The 20,270-nt window shown below is 38.4% G+C and overlaps 1 protein-coding gene across 1 annotated transcript in view; it reads left to right on the top strand.

Moving 5' to 3' along the window:
• Positions 1-15,673, top strand: part of RECQL (RecQ helicase-like) — a 15,955-nt gene extending 282 nt beyond the window's left edge. Inside the window, exons 2-14 of the mRNA XM_009709343.1 lie at positions 1,091-1,288; positions 3,125-3,304; positions 4,236-4,342; positions 5,316-5,514; positions 6,652-6,818; positions 7,403-7,484; positions 8,597-8,745; positions 8,831-8,948; positions 10,605-10,743; positions 11,565-11,656; positions 13,797-14,016; positions 14,910-15,039; positions 15,244-15,673. Of these exons, the coding sequence (XP_009707645.1) occupies positions 1,091-1,288; positions 3,125-3,304; positions 4,236-4,342; positions 5,316-5,514; positions 6,652-6,818; positions 7,403-7,484; positions 8,597-8,745; positions 8,831-8,948; positions 10,605-10,743; positions 11,565-11,656; positions 13,797-14,016; positions 14,910-15,039; positions 15,244-15,432 (1,970 nt within the window). The 3' untranslated portion in view covers positions 15,433-15,673. The remainder of the gene's footprint in view (positions 1-1,090; positions 1,289-3,124; positions 3,305-4,235; positions 4,343-5,315; positions 5,515-6,651; positions 6,819-7,402; positions 7,485-8,596; positions 8,746-8,830; positions 8,949-10,604; positions 10,744-11,564; positions 11,657-13,796; positions 14,017-14,909; positions 15,040-15,243) is intronic.
• The last annotated feature ends 4,597 nt before the right edge of the window (positions 15,674-20,270 follow it).

Below are 20,270 nucleotides of genomic sequence, written 5' to 3'. Positions count from 1 at the left end.
TTTAGGAAGAGAAATATCTGATTTTGTGCCATTTGTAACAAGGCTATCTTTTTCCATATCATAACATTTTTGCTTCCATAAACACATTATCATATCTGCTATACTTGGACCAAAATCTTTTATTTAGCGGGGCAAAGGGGAGGAAGACATGCTTTTCTGAGCTGGTTCTGGAATAGTGATAACACACTTACCATCCTGTAGTATGTGTTAATTATTCTTTTAAACCCTGGGGATTGGTTTCTAGAATACAATCCATAATTCACAGAGATGCATATTAAGATGTAAAGAGGCGAATTCCTGCCAAAGATTCACTTATGTAACCCAAGCTTTTGGGGAGTATTTGTTTCAGTTTTTTTCAAATGTGAAGAATAGCTTGTGCTTGCAAAAGTGTTCATTCTGTTGTATTCAAACCTTGTCGTTCAGCAGATTCTCTGGTCCTGCATAGCGGGGAGATCTGGGTGCATGAAATGTAGCTTTTTGCTAATGTTCCTATTTCCTTCTTCAGAAGACCTTTACTTGATGAGGTTAATGTTGCTTCTCACGTGTAAATGCTTTCTATTAGAAATGTTTGAATGTTGTGCTCACCTTGGAAGTGGCTGGGGGACTTGTTGTCTTCATTGTAACACTTGCAGCTCTAATATCAGGGCAGGTGCAATATGCTTTTTACTGCTTGACATGTGTCTGCAAAGAAGAAAATAATTTCAAGTGTTTCTCTGGAGAGGCACTGCTTTTGAGAAACTAGAATATGATATATTTTTCTTCTCTGTTAATCAACGCAGGCAATGATAGTGTTGCATATCTCATACACCGTATTGGAGAAGACAGCTTACAGTATACCTATGTATATATGACCTACTAATACAAGAAATATGTTGTTAAGCCTTGCTAAGTATTTTTACATGGCATGTACAATATTAGATGCTGTAATCTTATCAGTGGGCCTGTCAGGCTGTTTATTTCTCTAGATGCTTTTGCTTTGTGTTTAATATTGATTGTTCTCAATCAACAAATTAAATAAAATATAATTCAAAACTGGGATTAGCATGTTACTATAGTCTCTGTTCTGCCTTCACCTTGCTTTTCTCTTCAGTGCTAGAGGAGGTACTGGTTTCCATTGAAAATGAGCTGCAAGCAGTGGAGATGCAGATTCAGGAGCTTGTGGATAAACAGCAGGAACTCCTTCAAAAGAAGATGAGAGTAAAGAGTCTGATAAAGCAGTCCTCAGGAGACATGGAGGCAGGTGGAAGTAAAGACACTGAAACCTCAGCCGAGGCATGGAACAAAAAAGGTTTGCAGAGTCAAATTAAAATCTTCTAAAATATAAATAAACTAATTCAGTAGGGGAAAAATGTGTTCATACGGAATTTTGTTTGGGTAATGATATTGTCCTATTTCATTTTGTTAGCTGGGTGACCTGCCATCTTAATTACACAGAGTAATGTTTGTACTTAACTCCCTGGACAGTCCTAAATACTAACCTGAGTTGTTCTGGGTGGAGTTATCACAAGAATGGCCTGTTATAACTACTTTTATTCTTTTCTTGGTTTTGATTTGATTTGCTATAAGAATCCCAGAGTAAATCTGGATATATTGCAATACTTATATTCCCTGTTTATGTTCTAAAAATAATTACTCTGGATCTTTTCAGGATTGGATAATAACAATCTTGCATTCTCAAAGTTACTTCTTGCTGTCTTTGTGTTTCTGTTTGCTTGAGTGGGTAGGATGTTGGTTGTGTTTGCCATGGATTATGTAGCCTCACTGTCTTACCAAATTAATGCAGATTAGGTGGATGCTGACTGCCAAAAGTAATGTAGAATACATTAGTATGGTTGAGTTAGTCCAAATAGCAAGTGCCCCATGGTGGTGTGAGAGCTGTTGTTCTTTTGGAAGTGCTGTCTTTCAAGTTAAACATTAACTGCAATCCTGGATAGTTGGTGGCTCTTGACCGTGTCATGCCTAGCCAAATTCAATTCGGATCTTTTTATTATTTTTTTCCCCTCCTCTTTTACTTCACTTGCAATTTGGAAATGCATTGTTAATTTCTGCCTGTATCTATTGTATGTATTCTCTTTTTTGGCTTTTTTAGAAGTGGAAATAATTTTGTAGTCTAATCCGTATTTGTCTGTATTTGAGAAAACTGTTATGCATATGTAAGAATACTTATACTTTTTAATTGCAGATTGATGCTATTGAACAAATTTATTTGTTTTAGGTAGCTTTGTGCCTAATTCTTTCCTCCTGTGCTTTGAAAACTAGTATCTTTGCAATCAGATGCTGTGTACATGTTGAATAAGAACAGTAGCTACATTTGGTCCCAGTATAAAGCTCACTGACGTCAGTGGGAGGCTTTTTTTGGTTTTGGAGAGCCTAGGATCTTGACAGTGCTCTTTGTAAATTAGGAAGCAATGTCACCTCAAGTCCCAGAGTTAATTCTTACATTGCATGTGGTGTAGCCTGGAGTTCCCACAGTTCTTCTGCATTTTAATAATATGAAAATGGTTAATATGTTTCCTGATGCATCTGGAATCGTAAGTTTTTACACTATTATCTCTTTAAATGATGCAGTCTTTAGCTCTTTGTTGAAGAAAAAAAAAATATGTTGGGGTGATTATTTTGGGGAAGATTAAACTTTTTTTTTTTAAAATGCTTATTATCGCTGGAATATCTGGAAGAAATGGTAGTCCTGTGTTCATTATACTATTTGTAATCACGGCATTTGTATGAGGGAAGCATTTGGGCAACTGTTGTAGGGCTCAGTGTCTGGTTTTATTTATTTTCTGGATGGGCTTCTCATTTCCATTTAATTTTGGACTAATCAGTTAGCACTTTGAAGTTCTTCGTCTGTGTTTGAGTTTTTTGCATTAGTTCACATTTATGTGCAACAAGAGCCTTTAGCCTGGAGGTGGATTGTGTTTACATTTCATAGCATTTTCAAAGGTCCTCCATAGAAACTGGTTTATACAGACTCGGGTTTTGTATAGCTTGTTGTGTGCCATTATTGAATCTATCCCAGATCTAAAATTGTGTTGCTTTCAGATTTAGTTATTGTATATGTAAATTGCCCTTCCTTTTTGTGTTTTAACTTGGTTATGAGGCATGTTTGGTTTTTTTCCCTTAACAGATTTTCCATGGTATGAGAAGATAAAAACTGCACTACAGGGCAAATTTAAACTCCAGAAGTTTAGGTCCTTGCAACTTGAAACAGTAAATGCTGCAATGGCGGGAAAGGATATATTTCTTGTCATGCCTACAGGTGGTGGAAAGAGCCTTTGCTATCAGTTACCAGCTGTCTGTTCTGATGGTATGTAAGGAAAGAAAAGATCATATATTGAATGACCAAATAAATCCACCAATTGGAATTATTTTCTCCCTTTTATAGTTATTTGGAGAATGAACATTATGTTGGTGTCTAATATCACAGTATGGGGAAAAAAGAGCAAAGATAGGAGAGAAAGATTTACTAGAAATATTTGCTTTGCTCTCTTTTGTCTGAAGGAGCAATAACAGCTTTAAAATAGATGTGCCTTTTAGATGTGATTTAGATTTAAATAATTTATCTAGGTTCCTCTCAATATATTATATTATTAAACACGGAAAGAACTTTTAAAAAGTTTGTCGCTATTTTTTTCCTTCTATCCCTTTTAATTCAATATACAGACTGTAAATTGTTAAAGTATGGATATCTGTTATTTGTCTCTTCCACTCTAAAATTTTAGCTTCAAATTATTTGGGAGAGACTTTGCATATTCATTTTTAAAAATAAGTGTCCAGTTCTAGTTTTTAAGTTTTTGGTTCTTTGGGGTTTTTTGTTGTTGTGTTTTTTTTTTTTTTTTTAAATAACCCATCAAATTGCATGGAAGTTTACTTATTTACAAATTTACCAATACCTAGCATTGCTTAGTTGTATGGTAAACTAGCACCTCACGACACAGATGTGAATCCAACTTTCTTTGTTTTGTATATTAGGCCATATACTCTGTCTATTGTAGCTCGGTTGTTTGTGGTCTAGACTCTGAGAAGGTTGATGTCACAGGCAGTTGATGAGAAGTATCCCAATGTGACCTAGCACTCGCTTATCAGCTGTCTCGGGGAGGAATCTGCTACTGTGTATGAAGCTTAAGCTCACGTTTGGCAGTTCCTTTGGAACAGGGCTGATGAGTTAGTAAAAAGTATTAGAGGCAATGTTTGTGACATCTGAACTGTTCAGTTTGCACAATGATTGATTGTTACAGGTTTCACACTTGTGATATGTCCTTTGATATCACTTATGGAAGATCAGCTCATGGTTTTGGAACAGCTTGGTATTTCTGCAACTTTATTAAATGCCTCAAGCAGTAAGGTATGTTTAACTGCTAAGTCTTCATGATTTTTGTGGTGTATGTGCCGGCGTCTTGCCTCTGTGTATGTTATTTATGAATACTGAATGAATGGCACAGTTTTATCAGCTGATACCATCCTATCAAGAGTATCTTGCCAGCTATGTGCTGTGATATCAATAACGTGAATAAGTATCTTGTGTTCTTGTGTTAATGACAAGAACACATGTAAACCAACACCTTTCATGGAATAAATAGATTTCATGGGGCTATTTAGAGGATGTGAAGTACCTTTGGCCAGCGTGTGTTGTAGATTTTGACTCAATTTCTAGACTTAAAAGAAAATTGGAGTAGGTGATTTTTGTCCACTAGTAACATGTTGAGCAGTGCAGGCTTTTACATATAATTATTTATCTTGCTTTAGGATGGTAAGCTGTTTGATCCAGAGGCCAAGAAGCAACTTATTTCCCAGTCTGTTATTAGTCAATTGCTTTTTACAGTGAAATATATTTTCCTGACTAGCAGGAGGCTGTGGTCATTAACTTGCATGTGACACTGGATTTGACAGGTTAGTAGCTTGATGCAGTGTGCCAAACTTGGAGCCTGCTTTGAGGCAAAGTGCTCTGAAAACTCAGTAATAAAGACTACAGTTGTGTGCAAGAAACTATTTTACACTTATAGTGCCACAGGCATGTTTGTTACTTTATAGTTCATTGGGAAAATACTGATACCACATAATGAAGCAAAGACAAATATTCAATAGTTTGATTTTTCAAAGTTCTGTGACAGATTTTCCAGGTATTAAAATTAACATTTTATATATAATGATCTTCTACAAGGACTTATACTAGTGGTAAATACTATGTAATAGTTTATTAGTCTCTCTTAATTACCCCTTATGAGTTGTTAATAACCTCTTAAGAATCTTAGCAGTAAGCAACTTCAGTGTGTTGTCTTAGTTTGTTAGCCCCTGATTTTTCCTTTTGTTTTGAACAGGAACATGTGAAATGGGTTCATACTGAAATGCTAGACAGAAATTCGCAACTGAAGCTCATTTATGTGACCCCGGAGAAGATTGCAAAAAGCAAAATGTTCATGTCAAAGCTAGAGAAAGCTTATCAAGCTGGGTGTCTTGCTCGCATTGCTGTAGATGAGGTCCATTGCTGTAGTCAATGGGGCCATGACTTCAGGCCTGGTACGCTCATTAGAAATCCAGTTTGCAGTTTTATTTAGGCATCAATAAATAATGAGTTAGGCCTGGAATGAGGCCAGGTGCTTTCTTCATGTGTTAACTGAATACTTAGTGTATGGCAAGTACCTGTGTTAGCTCAAGGACTTTAAATTTAATTCACAAATTACTATGTCCAGGAGCGAAGTTCATGCAAATGGGGGCAATTTCAATGTAGATTTTGCTGTCAGTATTCTGAAAAACTCCTAATTCAGTTTAATTGGAGCTTAATAAAATGAAAATTTTTGACTGCCATCTTTAATATGGACAATACAGACATCTTTAATCTACTGCTACATGAAAAAGAGTCATTCTGTACACTGCTTCCTGACACTCTGGGTGACAGAGGTAGGGCATTTTGTAAATTCATGAGGTGTATTTTGATCGCTTCTAAATCAAGTTGAAACAAATGCCCTTGACTTGCAAGGAAAGGAAGTGTGCTTCAGCCTGTTTCCTATCTTGTCAGGTGTAGAAGACTGTTACCTACTGGTTACTGTTTCTTTGCCTTGGAAAGAAAGGCTGATTTGAAGCAGTAGTAACTGTAAAGTCAACTTTTGCAGTTTTGTTGAAGTGGTGCCTGAGCAAAGAGCTATGCCAGTTAAACAGGCAATGTGAAATTTTAATATGTACCTCTGCCTGCATTTCTGTTCTAAGGCAGTAAGTGATTGTCAGCACTGAGAAGTTAAAATCTTTCCTTACTACAGTCTGGTCTATGTATCCAAATTCAAAAATATTGCTTGTTAGCAAAGCTGTGTTTACTGAAAAGCTGTTTGTAAAGAGACCTGCAAAATAATCTGAATGTTGGTTAATGCAATGCCACTTATGTTTTTCTAACTTTTTAAGAGCTTCTATTTTGATATGTTTTGCCTTCTGAATTGTGGCTGCTTCTGTAAAATTCAATTAGAAAAGAAAGCATCTATTTTGATAAGTGCAACCTTCTTATTACTTCATTTGGATGTATAAATTAGTTCTGTGTAAATTGATCATTAATGACATTTATTGAAGTATTACCCTACTGACTACTATCTAGAGGAATATCTTTTTAAACTTTGGATCTATGTTAAGAGAAATCTTTTTCTTTCTCCTTTTTGTTTTCTTGCTTAGACTACAAGTCTCTTGGTATCTTGAAAAGACAGTTTCCTAATGCTCCCTTGATTGGATTGACAGCAACTGCTACAAATCATGTTTTAAAGGATGCTCAGAAAATTTTGCATGTTCAGAAGTGCATTACCTTTACTGCTTCTTTCAACCGGCCCAATCTTTACTATGAGGTATGTCTTATTACCTGTTTGTTTGACTGTGTCACAGTCATGTTATCTTCTCTAAGGTACAGTTGATGAATTTTAGAATAGAGTTTCAAATATACATTTTAAGGATAAATAGCTTTTCAACTGAATGATTGTATTCTTTCATTGCTTCATCTCATGGAACTTACTGTTGTCTGCAGAGGAACTTGGGCTGCTCTGTCTTTGTGAACAAGGCTTAGCAGATAGGGCTGCGTACAGGGGAGAGGTAGGTAGCAGGCTTGGACTGCTGCAACCTGTTGGAAAATATGTCATACGATTGCAAAAAGTTGTGAATTATTGTGTGGTACTGTATATTCAGTTTAGCCACAGGTTCTTTTATTGTTCTTCATGGGAAAACTTGTGGTTTCATTTTTTTTTTTGTTTCTTTTTTTTTCCCCTCTAGGGACTTTTGCGATATAATCTAACTGTACAGAAAGAGAATATAGTAATTTTGGTTCAATGGCTGAATAGTTGTGTTTATTGTATTGGAATAAGTAGAATAATAGGATTGTTTGACAGACTGTATGCCCACTTGAAGAACTCTGTCATGTGTGTATTATGTTTTTGAGGTTCGGCATAAGCCTTCAAATAATGAAGATTTCATTGAGGACATAGTTAAGATCATTAATGGACGATACAAAGGACTATCAGGTAAAAAGTGGGAAAAAAAAAAGGCAAAAAAAAAAAGCATGTTATTTTCTATAATCTTCAGCGTTACAGGGATGTTTTCAAGTGATCCTGAAATGTGTAGAGAAATTCTACTTTCGCCATACGTTAAACATCCAGCATTAGAAGAAATGAAATTTAGTAAGATGTGTACCTTGAATAATTAGTCTTTTCATTCATTAGTGTTTAAATGTCTTTACAGTTTACTTGTATCTTCTGAAGTATTGCAATATAATGGTGATATATACAGAGCAATGTTTACATAGATAAGAATAATAGCAATTTTTAAGATTGTAAAAGCAAGGCTCAAAAAAGGTTATCTATATGTTCTTAAATCACACATACATCATTTAGTATCTATGTGTCAGGATACTTACTATCTTTAACACTTCTTTTTCATATTTGATCATAAAATTCATGTATTATTCGGTGCCCAGAGTGGGTGTGTGGTGGGGTGAATTGTGCTTTTGTGATGAAAGCAGAACTGTGTAAGTTGGGCTTTGTGTAATCAATAAATTATGTAGTGCAAATAGGAGAGCGATATTACAAAGGCAACAGAACCCAATTTTCCAGAGCAGCAGTCTGTCCCTGTCTGTGCTGTAGAACTCTGTGGCTGTGATGAGCAGCTCCCCAAGTCCAAACGGGGCTAAGATGATCACAAATCACATGGCTTTGTGTGTAATCCTTGACTTAGCCCAGACTGACTAATGGCAAAAAGCAGATTTATCTGAAACCTCAGGTGAGATGTCATAAGGAACAGCACCCCTTTACATAAGCATTAATAGCCATTGTCCTTCTTGAACATTAATAGAAAACTTCCATGATTATGTGGATTGGCATCTGTGGTGGATGAAAGCCCCCACATGTCTGAGCCCCCACAGACGCCCATATTTTCTCTTTAGTCTACAAGTCAAAGCTGGTAATTGAAGTTCCCTTCATGGCTATCAATAGTGCAGACTGAATAGGCACAAATATAATTTACTGGTTTTTATTTAATTATTTTTAAGTTAATAAAACTTTAAAAGTTGTTTTTAAGTATTGGGGATTGTTTAATTTTTCTAAGACATTACAATAAGGCATCTTTCACTTTTGTGCAGGAATTGTTTACTGTTTTTCTCAGAAGGATTCTGAGCAAGTTACTGTGAGTTTGCAGAAACTGGGAATCAAGGCAGGGACTTACCATGCAAACATGGATGCTAAATATAAGACCAAAGTTCATAAAGGATGGGCAGCAAATCAAATCCAGGTTAAGTAGATACTTTTCATAGACTTATGTCGTATTTAAACCAATTGTGTTTTGGTACCTTGATGGTTTCTTAATATTTTTTCAGGTTGTAGTGGCAACTGTTGCTTTTGGCATGGGAATTGATAAGCCTGATGTGAGGTTTGTAATTCATCATTCTATGAGCAAATCCATGGAGAACTACTACCAAGAGAGTGGACGTGCAGGTATTGTGGGAAATGGCTTTTGCAAAGTTGCCGTTTACATCTGTTAAACCAATAAAATTGTACTTTGATTTCAGCCATTTGTGCAAAGTGCCTTGTCTTTGAGACAGGTTCCAAAGTGTATAATGCCACTCTGCCTCTGTAAAGAGGCTTTGAAGCAAATGTAAACTACATTCATGATCTCAGGCCTCTGTACCCCAGTGTAGCAAAGAACAGCTGGGTACCTAACCCTTTACTCAGCATTTTTTGAATTACTTCACTTTTGTGACATCTGTGGCTTACCAGAATAATTTCCTCACATGACATTGACTGATCGGATGTATGTTACAGAAAGGAGTTTGGTGTGGCTTTTTTCTTCTTTGCGTAGACACTGGGATGTGTGATTTGCTCAGGTTGTCTCCAGATGATGTCTAATTGTTGTATGAATTTCAGTGGCCACAGAAATACAAGAAGGTAGGGAGTCTGGAGCAGGGAATTTTAAGGATCACTCAATGTACAGCAGCACTAAATAGCTGTTACAGCTAAAAAAAAAGTTTTGTGCTGTTTTATTTTGGTTTGGTTTTTTTGACCGTGTGCATTTTTACTTTTTCAAAGACAGATTTGAATCTATGTGGAGGAAAGCTTCTTAAGGACCTTTAGGGGCAATTGGTTGAGATTTTAACTATGCCTCTGTGATAGAAATTGGCCTTACTGCTGGCCTAAGAAATACAACAGCCATCAAAGTTTGTGGAAGTTTGCGTCTGCTTATGTTAGAACCTGGTTACTTCTAGATAGTGGTGGAGGTAACAGGAAGTATAAATATTGGTGAGACAAGGGCTGTATAGGTGCTGAAATAGTTGTTTCACAATGTTCATCAACTGAGGATGATTAAAGCAAGCTTTTGTGTTTCTTTTTCATAATTTCGTTTAAATGAGGTTCTCCTGGGGAGGGATTAAGTAGGCACTGCTACTCATTTGCCTGAACGTACTACTTAGCTTATAAAACCTTCTTTTTTCCTCTTGACTGCCCATCCACGTGAAGTAGTTCCTTTCTGTTATATCTTAAACTTTTTAAAAAGTTTAGGGTTTTTAGGCCTTTTCTGTTCTCTGGATCTTGTAAAGAGCAGGAGGGCTCCCATCAGCACATCATTGGGTGGGGTGGGCAACGAGAAGGAAGAGGTGATCTGAGTTCAGCTATAGAAGGCACTGTTGGTTTTAAACAGATTTTGTTAAATCTTACCTACTCCTCTTTATTACCATGAATACCTAATAAGGTATATGAACCTCAAAATGTCTTTTAATCAAATAAGAATTAGGCTTCAAGATGTATTTGGCTAGGATTTTCCAAGGGGTGTTAGGGTGAGAAAATAGTAATTTCACTGACTTTCTGTACGACACTAGTATTTTATATTGGTAGTTAAAGAGTCAAAATCTTCATTGTGTAGTATTTTCGGTTTGCTTGATTCTGTACTTGTAGAAGACTGTTCTAAAGCTATTTTACTTGTAGTCTATATCATGCTATTTTCTATTGGCTAATATGTTATGCTTGATACTCTGTTAAAGTCATGCACTCTATAGGGGCTGCAGAAGCCCACGCAGATACAAGTGGAATTTGTACCAGAAAATGCTGTGCTGAAAATAAATCTATTCTGAATTTCTTGTTTGTTTTAATGCATTGCAGGTAGAGATGACCAAAAAGCTGACTGCATTTTGTATTATGGTTTTGGAGATATATTCAGAATCAGCTCAATGGTAGTGATGGAAAATGTAGGGCAAGAGAAGCTGTATGATATGGTGTCTTACTGCCAGAATATGAACAAGTAAGTTACTGTGGTGGCTTGGTTGCTTTGTTTTTAAGTGGCTAATTTTGTTGAGTTTTTTAGAGAGCATTTAAACAAACACCAAACAAAACCACCCACAAAAAAAAAAAAAAAAAAAAAGAAAAAGCCTCACCACACTATAGAAACACTACTGTTGTAAGTCTGGAGTTTGGAGTTTGTGGTTTGGCTGCTCAGTACGTGTACTCTTGCACATAACTGAATGCTGGTGTGTTCCTTGCCAGCTTCAGGATAAAGTTCTGGAAGCAGTTATGTTGAGGTGAAATATCTGTCAACAAACACTGTTTAGATTTCAAATCCCATTCAGAACAAAAACTGGAATGCTTTTGTTTTTACTCTAAGGTGCCAGTGTTTAATGGCCATACAGGAATCTACATGTGTTTAATTCTTCATCTGCTGCACTGACCTATTTGGAATACTTCATGGAAAACACTTCTATCTATGTTGTGGACAACTCGTGCATTCAGTAGAGCCTTGGTTGGCCTCAGTCTAAGAATTCATTCATATTCTTATGATTTTCCATTCTATCAAAATTGCAGGTTATGCTTACTTTTCTACTTTAACCAAACTGTTGCTACAGCAGTGTTGTTTACTGAAAGCTACTAGTTATTCCTATTAGTATTCCCTGTCAGTTATGCTGTGTTGCAGTATTTGCTTTCTGATTTTTTTCCTGAGATAATTCTTCATCCTTGTTTTGAGGTATGAGCTGATCCAAGGGACCTTCTTTTTACCACTTTCATGATTTATAACACAGGGGTATACACTTATGTTCTATAGCCCCTCTTTGCTCTCTGTTCTTTCAGATGTCGCCGGGTCCTCATAGCCCATCATTTTGATGAAGTATGGGATTCTGCAAACTGCAACAGAATGTGTGATAACTGCTGTAGAGAGAACTGTAAGTAAATTGTATTTATAACCAAGAACAGAAAACATAGAGAACGTTGACTTCAAGAAATATATAGTTTAGACAAACTGTGAGCAACTTCTGTAAAGTGTGCTCGTAATACTGCCTGTTTCCAAGGTGCAAATTTTGTGATGAACATCAGTTTTCAGTGGCTTAGTGTTGCCAAGTTCAGGGTGTTTAGCAGGATACTTCCTGGTTTTGCTTTTTGCTTGAGGCCAAACACTTTGATATCTTTCAGGCTCAGCTGTTCACCTGTTCCCAAAAGTGAAGCTGGGGCAAGGGGGAGGTGGGCTTTCCTGTTTTAAAAAGATTCTGGTATGTGTCAGGTTTTGTTTCAGGATTTGTTTGGGTGTGAAAACTTTATTTTGAGAAGGAGCCTCTTGCTCTCTGCATGCCAAACTGTTCACACTTAGGCTCTGAGAAGGCACAGTTTGCACATGTCTCTGAGGGTTTCAGTGCTGCATGCTAATAAGACGTACCTGTGTCAGGACTGTGCATGACAGTCGTGCAGAACAACTGAGCACACTAATTCAGGATTCTGCTGTGTATTAGACCTAACATCACAATGTCTGACTAGTGTGCTCTTCCTTTGGAAGAAAGCTGGGATTGTAAAAGGGAAGGTATATGGGCCAGATGTAGAGGGAACTTGGGAGACAAGCTGAAACAAGACCTGCTGCATGGTAAAGGAGGATGGTTTCAGTAGAACACTGTTTTGGGACATAAGTTCTTCTGCTGCTTTGCCCACAAACATCCTGGGCAGTGTTGGGTGGCTAACTGAAACTACGCTTTCATGATCATTGCCTGCTTTAACTGTCATTTTTGGTACCCATCCAGAAGGCTGTAAGTCTCTGAAGATGCACAGAGTATCTGTTGCTCCACTTACTGAGTAAGAGCTGTGGTTTAGACATAGGAAAGCCCATATAAAGCTAGAAAGCTCTGAAAGGAGTGCTGAGAAAAAGTCGGTCTTAGGCTTTTCTAACTGGACACACAAAACCATCTTAAATTTCTGTGAGGACCAGGTGAATTGTGGTAATGTGTGGGAAATACCATCTCTTCATCCCACATACCTGTTGCAAAGCATTTGGATAATGTAGTGGTTGACGCTTGAAAAACTTAGGAACAACTCTGTATTCAAAGCTGTTCTCATAGCTAGACTTTATTTCCCTGTACTTTTTTAGGGAGGTAAAGTAGACAAAGATATTTAACTTCCTTTTTCTTTATATGGTTAATTATAACTATATATAATAAAACTGTTTTGCAAAATCATGCAAGTAACAATGTCTTGTTATCTTCTAGTCAGAAATAGGACTTAGTTGAAATTTATACTGGGATCAAAGGTTGAGAAGAGTATGGAGCTGGCTTGTATCCAAGACTTACAGGAGCCATGTGATGAAATATAGTTGAAATATATCCTGTTTACTGCTGGTTTACCCCCAGGGCTTTTGGTACATAAGGAAGGTCAGAGGAAACCTAGCAGTAGTGCTACTTTTTCAGTACTTAGTTCTTAGTATTGGAGGAGGCAGTTGGAGTAATTCTATGCCATGATCTGATCATGCAGTAGAAGCATGATCGTTATGTATTACATGGATGTGTTAGTGCTCAAATAATTATTCATGATGAAGCTAACTTGTATAATGAAATTAATACTTGTTTTTCTGTCTCATTTTGCCTGTAAGTGTCTTGATAAATGTCTTGCTTATATTCTTCAATTCCTTTTTGCTCTCTCTATAATAAATATTACGGGTGAGGAAAAGGAGTCCAGCTGCAGAGTAACATAGTAGCTACCTTACAAATTTTATGCTTTGTAAATGCTTCTTTGAAATAATTTGTGTGCTTTTAACGTTCAATACATGTAAAAATGTTTGCATGATTGGAGTTTTAATAATGTAGTACTCAAACTTACATTTATCTTTCTACAAATATATCCTAGTTTGACAGAGGGAAAGTTACAGCTTTACTTGTTAAGGTATAGTTTAAAAGCAAAACAAAAAAGGCATTGCTATTATGTGGCTTATAGATACATATTTATACATACACATATCTAAAAGTATATAAAAGTGCATATATATGGATACTATCTAAATAACTATAAATAATTGCTATTTAAATATTACTTCGCTTTTATTTGTAGCATGTGAGAAAATGGATATAACAGGATACTGCAGGGATCTAATCAAGATACTTGAGCAAGCTGAAAACATGAGTGAGAAACTCACCCCACTGAAATTAATTGATGCATGGTCTGGGAGGGGTGTATCAAAATTCAGGGTGGCTGAAGTTGTTCCACCAAAGCACCCTCGAGAAGAACTGGAGAGAATTATTGCCCATTTACTGCTGCAGCAGTATCTGAAGTATGTAAGATGACTACTTCTTTTTTTAACATCTAGCAGTTATTTTTCTTTACTCTTGTGTTATTTCTGTATAGTATTAATGGATACGTTCTGTAGTCTCATTTTTAGCCTTTACTTCAGATGCACTTAATGTATTTTAAAAAAACCTCAAAAGATTACCATATTTCTACTTCAAAATGTTAAAACAGAAGTTGGAGTAACATTTGAAATGTTGCATCTCTTGCAGTTTTAGAAAGCTGGAGTCTTCTGTATTCAGGTTGAACCTTTAAATCTGCAGCGAGCTTCATTTTGGAGAAGTCTGCTGTTTATACGGAGTCTCATTTACATTCCACGGATAAGCAAAACAAATGGGGTTGCCCAAATGAAGTCTAAGTCAGGACAGGCTGGCTAATGTGGAAAGTGGTACTCAGAAATTTTAAGAAAGCATAGTGAGAATAACAGTAGTGCTTCTTTTATAACCTGGCTGTCTCTGTGCTATGTGTTTTGTCTTTTCATGTGGTTTTAGAAGTTCCAAGAATATGTACAAATCAAATATATAATCCCTTTTTTTGTCATAATTTTTCTTGCATCTGTTTGTACAGCTGACTTTTTATACTTCTACGAGAGTGAGCAGATGACTTTTTATATCTTTTTTTTCCTTATTTTCCTCCGTATATTCCAACAGATTGACACGTGTGTGTCTGTGTGTGTAAAGGTCTACAAACTGAATTATGTTAAGTGTTGGCCAGACTCGATCTAAGTTTAACTGACTATCCACTTGAATAGATAAAGCAGAATCAAGCTGCTATTTGGAACATCCATCAGAAGGGTTAATGTGTCCCATTTTCCCCCTGCATGGTGTAGCCTATCTTTGTCTCCAGCCTTCCCTTGTAACACTGATTTAATTTATGCAGGGAAGACTTCAGCTTTACAGCATTCGCTACAATATCCTACCTGAAGGTAGGACCAAAAGCAGGTCTGCTGAAAACTGAGGCACACGTCATAACTATAGAAAGGATAACAAACAAGAAAAGTGTTTACAAGGTATTTATATCTGTACTGCCTTGCTATATAGATATCTTTTCTGTTACAGTTTAATAGTTTGGTATCTGCTCAATGTGTTTTTCATAGTAATGCAATCAATGGGATTTAAAATACACCTCATAATTACCTTCTGTCTTGGGTGGGAACACTTAAAAAGAAGGAAAACAATGTTAGAATTTTAATAGAATTGTTTATAACTTTCAGGACAAACCATCTCAATCCTCAAATTCGAAAGGAAGTGGAGAAAATGTTCAGACTATTTCAAAGACTGTCCAAGATTCAGCGGTGAAGAAGTCACAGGAATATAAACGGCCTAACTGTGGTTCTAACTTAAAAGCAAAGAAGCTTAAGCTTCAGGCAGGTGGAGATGACCAACCAGTAGTTCTTGACTGAGTTTCACAGACAACACTTAGGATCTAATCCTGTTTGCTTCTCCATGGACAATGAATGCAGTGTGTAAGTTCAGTTTGTGTTTTAGTAATGGTATTTTTTGTGCATTTTTTAATAAAAAAACAGGGAAACTGGTATCTTTAAAACTCTCAAATCTAGAAAAAGTCTAGTAGTCAAGGGAAAAATGCTTCATATCAAAATAACTGGTGCATATCTTATGATACATCAATGACTACAAAATGTAGATAATTACAGTGTTGCAAATTTAACTCTTTTGGAAGTGTAGTGTAGTGTATAGTAACACTATTGCAGAATCACGGGGGCTGGAAGGGACTTCCAGAGACTGTCTACTTCTGCTCTCTGAGCACCTTGGTAGCCCTCTGCTGGACTCAATACAGTGTATGGGCAGTATGTTTCTTTTACTGGGAAGTGCAGAATTTAACCTACCACTCCAGCTGTAACCTCACAAGTTCTGAATACTCAGAAAGTCTTTCCCCCAAATTGCTGGTTACGTTCTTGCTAATGTAGTCTACTATGCAGTTGTCTTCTGTGTGGCAGAGGGACACTGCTGATCCACATTCAGCATGTTATCTACCAGGAACCTGGGTCCTTTTCTGCAAAGCTACTTTGCAGAAAAAACAGTCTCGCCCCAGCCTGTGCTGTTGCATGGTGTTACGCCAGCCCAGGTGCAGGACTTTGGTTTTGCCTTTAACTTGGAGGTCACATCAGCCCATGTGTCCAGCCTGCCCAGGTCCCTCTGAATACCAGCCCTGCCCTCCAGTGTATCAACAGCTCTCCCAGCCTTGGTGGTGTCTGCAGACTGGCTGGAGCACACTCCATCCCTGTACCTAGATCGTTAGTGAAGACCCTAAATTGTACCAGCCTCAGAATTGATCTGTGAGCATTGCTACTAGTAAATGGCCACCAGTTGGACCTCGTACCACAGATCCCAACTCTTTGAACCAGGTGGTCCAGACAACTTTCTACCTACCGTGTACATTTAGCCAGTCTGTGTCTCACTGATATTTTTACCTGTCAGGAAATTATAGGAGATCATGTCAAAAGCCTTGCTGAAGTCAAGGTATACAACATCCATTGCTACTCCTGTATTCACACAGGCAGTTATCTCAGTCAGTCTGGTTGATCAGGTGTGCTTTGCTTCTGGTAGATCTAGCTGGCTGTTCCCAATCACCTCCATGTGTCTGAAAATGTCTTCTGGCAGTATTTGTCCTTGTTTCCTGGGGGCTGAGGTAAAGCTGACTGCCATGTAACTCGTTAGACCCTCCTTTTTGAAGGTGGGCGAGATATTTACCTTTTCCCAGTCAGGAACCTATCCCAGTCTCCCAAGTCCTTTCAGAAATGATAGCTGTCTTGTACTGACCTCCACTAGCTGCCTCAGCATCCCTCAGCACAGCCCATCCAGTCCTGTGGACTTGTGTACAGCCAGTTAGCTTAAGTGAGCTGTAACTCCACCTTCCTCTACTGCTTTACCCTCACAGACTGTTAGTAGGCCTGGGGACCTGGGAGGTCTGAGGGAAAACTGTACCAGTGAAAATGAGACAAAAAAAAATGGGTTGAGTACCTCAGTCTTTTCCATGTCCTGTGTCACTAGTTCCCCTACTCCTCTGACTTCTCTTACCCTTGCTTTTGTTGCTAGAGTACTTACAGAAGCTGTTCTTACTGCTTTTAGCATCCTTTGCTAGTTCTGCCTCCAGCTGAGCTCTTAGATTTCTAACTCCCTCCCTGAGTGCTCAGGGCAATGTCTCTTTGTCCTGTGTGCCTTCTCCCATTATCTATAGATTTCTTCTGTTTGAGCTAGTTGAGTTCTCTGTTCACCCATGCTGGCTTTTTTCCACCCTTGCTCAACCTTCTGCACATAGGAGTAAACTGTTTGTGTTTTGAGGAGGTTGTGGTTTGGAAATCCAGCAGATGCTCTTGAGCCCCTTTGCCTTCCAGGGCAGTCTCCCTGGGATCCTGACAAGCAGACCCCTGAACAAGCTGAAATCTGCTCTCCTGAGGTCCAGGGTAGCGGTTCTACTATGTCTTCTTCACTTTGTCGAGTTTAAAATTCTGAATCACACAGTCCCTGAGCAACATCTGGGATCTGGGCACCTAGTAAGAAACAAACCTGTTGATGTCTCCAAGTCCGGTTGGCAGTAAGGGCATCTGTCCCCCATAGGTGCAATTCGCTGGTAACTCTCATCTTCCTTTACTTCATGGTGTGAACACTTGGCTCAGGTTCAGCTGGCATCGATGCATCCCTTGGTGGAGTTCACTATCCTTGACTTTCTCCACCTACAAGGAGAAAGGGCACTGTATCTCCACCTACAACTCTGCTGTTGCAGAGTAGGAAGAGCCCTTTCATGTTGCTGGAAGCAGCAGGTTTCCAGCCTTCCCTCCTGTGGGAGCCTCCATCTGCTGCTCCTGTGAGGGTGGTCTCAAGGTTTTCCCTCCTTTGCAGCACAGGACTCAGGTGGTCCTTAGCTCTGCAGCGTCTCTGTGAAGACCTTGTTGCCTCCTGTTCCTCGTCCTGCAACTCCTTCACCCAGCAACTCGGCACTGCAACCCAAGCACAGCTCCCACCGGTCAGGCTGCTGTCACTCGCCCCAGGGACAGACATCAGACGTCCGGAGCCGTGGACTGCTGTGGCATCCCTCCTCTGGAGCCGAGGGTGGGTCAGAGCCTCTGCTGTGCCCAGGGTGGGTGTTCCAGCCCACGCGGACATCGCCATCACTGCACTTGTGAGCAGAGAGATGTGGCCAGTTTCTGTAATGCTTACACCTCCTACAGCATATTTGAGTACTTGAGTGTACTTTAGAGAAAAATTTCAACAGGGCATTATTACAACACAGCATTACTTCTGACTTGTAGAGATTTTTGTGAAGTAGTATGTGTATTTATTCCTTTAAAATATGTCTGTTGCTCTTGGAACTGGATTCTTCTAGCTTGTTATTCAAATAGAAAATTACCACTTTTGTGCTTTTCAGAAGTACCTAAATTTATGTTTAAAAACAAGACATCTTTTCTCAATCTCAGTTTTTTCCTTTGTAAAAGTTATACTTTATTTGGGAAATAGAAAAAATACCACTCAAGAAATACTTCTCTCCTTTTTTTTTCCCCTCCTTCTCCTGTTGAATTAGCTTATATTCCAACTGCAGATCTGTAGTCTAATTAGAAGTGAATCAGGTTGTCCTAAGAGACATAAACACTAGAACACGACTGCATTGAAAGTTGCATACTTTAAGCCCTAATGGGCTACATTAAACTTAATCTTTGGGAAGTTTCTGAATTCTGGTCTCTTAACTTTGCTACTCCACCTATCCATTTGCTTATGTTCCTGTTTGTGGAAATAGAATAGAGAAGGCAAGTGTGGGAGAGTACCGCTGCTTGCCTGTGGCTTAAAGTAGCATGGCTCCACCATTTCAAAGAGCAACCTGTCTCTTTTGACTTACCTATGCTTCCTTTCACATAACCTCTTGGTTCTGTCAAGGTAAGAGTGTGCCAGTACTTGCTGCTGCAAATGTTCTTATGTTACCTCAGGGTTACCACAAAGCCGAGTGGCTGACTGCAATTAAATGCCTGTCTGGGTGAAGGCCGAGCGTGTTTCTCCATAATACAGAGGTTCAGTGCAAGCTTAGTCAAAACAATAGTAGCCAAGAAAAGACAAAAATCACTCTGGATTACCAAGTCAGAGTAGAACAGAAGACAGAAGGTATTTTTAAGATGTTTCACAAGTCATGGGAATTTGATAATTCAGAAATTATGGCAGAATTTTAATTTTGAGGTTTTGAATTAGATTGAAACTGGGGTGGTTTTTTTTTTGGGGGGGGGGTGTTGCTAGAAAGGCCAAATATGATTTTTCTAAGTTGAACCCTGTCAGGACCTGAGACTGAAGACAGGAAGACCTTGATGTACTAGGTGAAAAGGGACAGATGATAAAAAGAATGGTCAAGCTATTACCTTGCTACTGAAATCCTCATATTTGGTAACCAGTAAGGCCTTTTGCTGCTACCGAGAACTTGGTGCTTTCAGTTCCACTTGTGCTTGTCAGAGCTGGGAGCACAAATAGCTGAGTTGAGGAAAAAGGCTTCAAGAGCAGCTCTGCCCCCACTTTTGGTTCCTGAGCAGCAACAACTCCTAGGCTTTGGTTTTGTTTATGCTTAACCTTTAAGCAGCACTTAGTCTCAGAAATGCAGTCAGGGTTATGCTATTTGTTAAAAGAATCTTTGAACCACATGAAAGTTACAAGTAACTGAGTGGTCCTTTCCTTGCCCCTCAAGGTTCTGGATTTCCCCTCCAATTTCTTCTAAACTAGAAGATGATTTTTATTGAGCCCCTAATTCCAGGACTGTAAAATGCTGTTGGGATAAATTTGGTAACCAGGAAATTACCTCGAACTCCTTTGGACTGATCTCAGCCTAGAACCATGTGACCTCCCTTGTGTCACATGTATGTCAAGAAGTTGCTAGAACACTATTGCCATCTTAATATTTACAGTTGACTAACTATATAGAAGGAAAAGCTTCATAATAATGGAAGACTCATTTTCATACAGTCAGTACACTTGAGGAAAGGGATACTCTTTTCCAAACAAGGAGCAAACCACATGGCTTAGCACTGTTCCACAGAATCACAGAGCAGCCCAGGTGGGAAGGGACCCTGAAAGACCTGGTCCAGCCTCTTGTGGGAAGGGGAGCGTGGATGAGGTTGTGTGTCTTGAAAAAAACCTGAAGGAATGCTTGAAAAGTTCAGAAGGGCTGATGTCTTTCACTACAGGCAAGGGTCAAGGTATGTTAAAAGCTTCAGTCCTTTTGCAATGGAGGGCTTAGTACAAGCTTTTT

Source organism: Cariama cristata, unplaced genomic scaffold (assembly GCF_000690535.1).
Source record: "Cariama cristata isolate BGI_N322 unplaced genomic scaffold, ASM69053v1 scaffold5841, whole genome shotgun sequence".
NCBI lineage: Eukaryota > Metazoa > Chordata > Aves > Cariamiformes > Cariamidae > Cariama > Cariama cristata.
The sequence above is the reverse complement of the archived record's forward strand: the minus strand, read 5'-3'. Positions and strand labels throughout refer to the sequence as shown.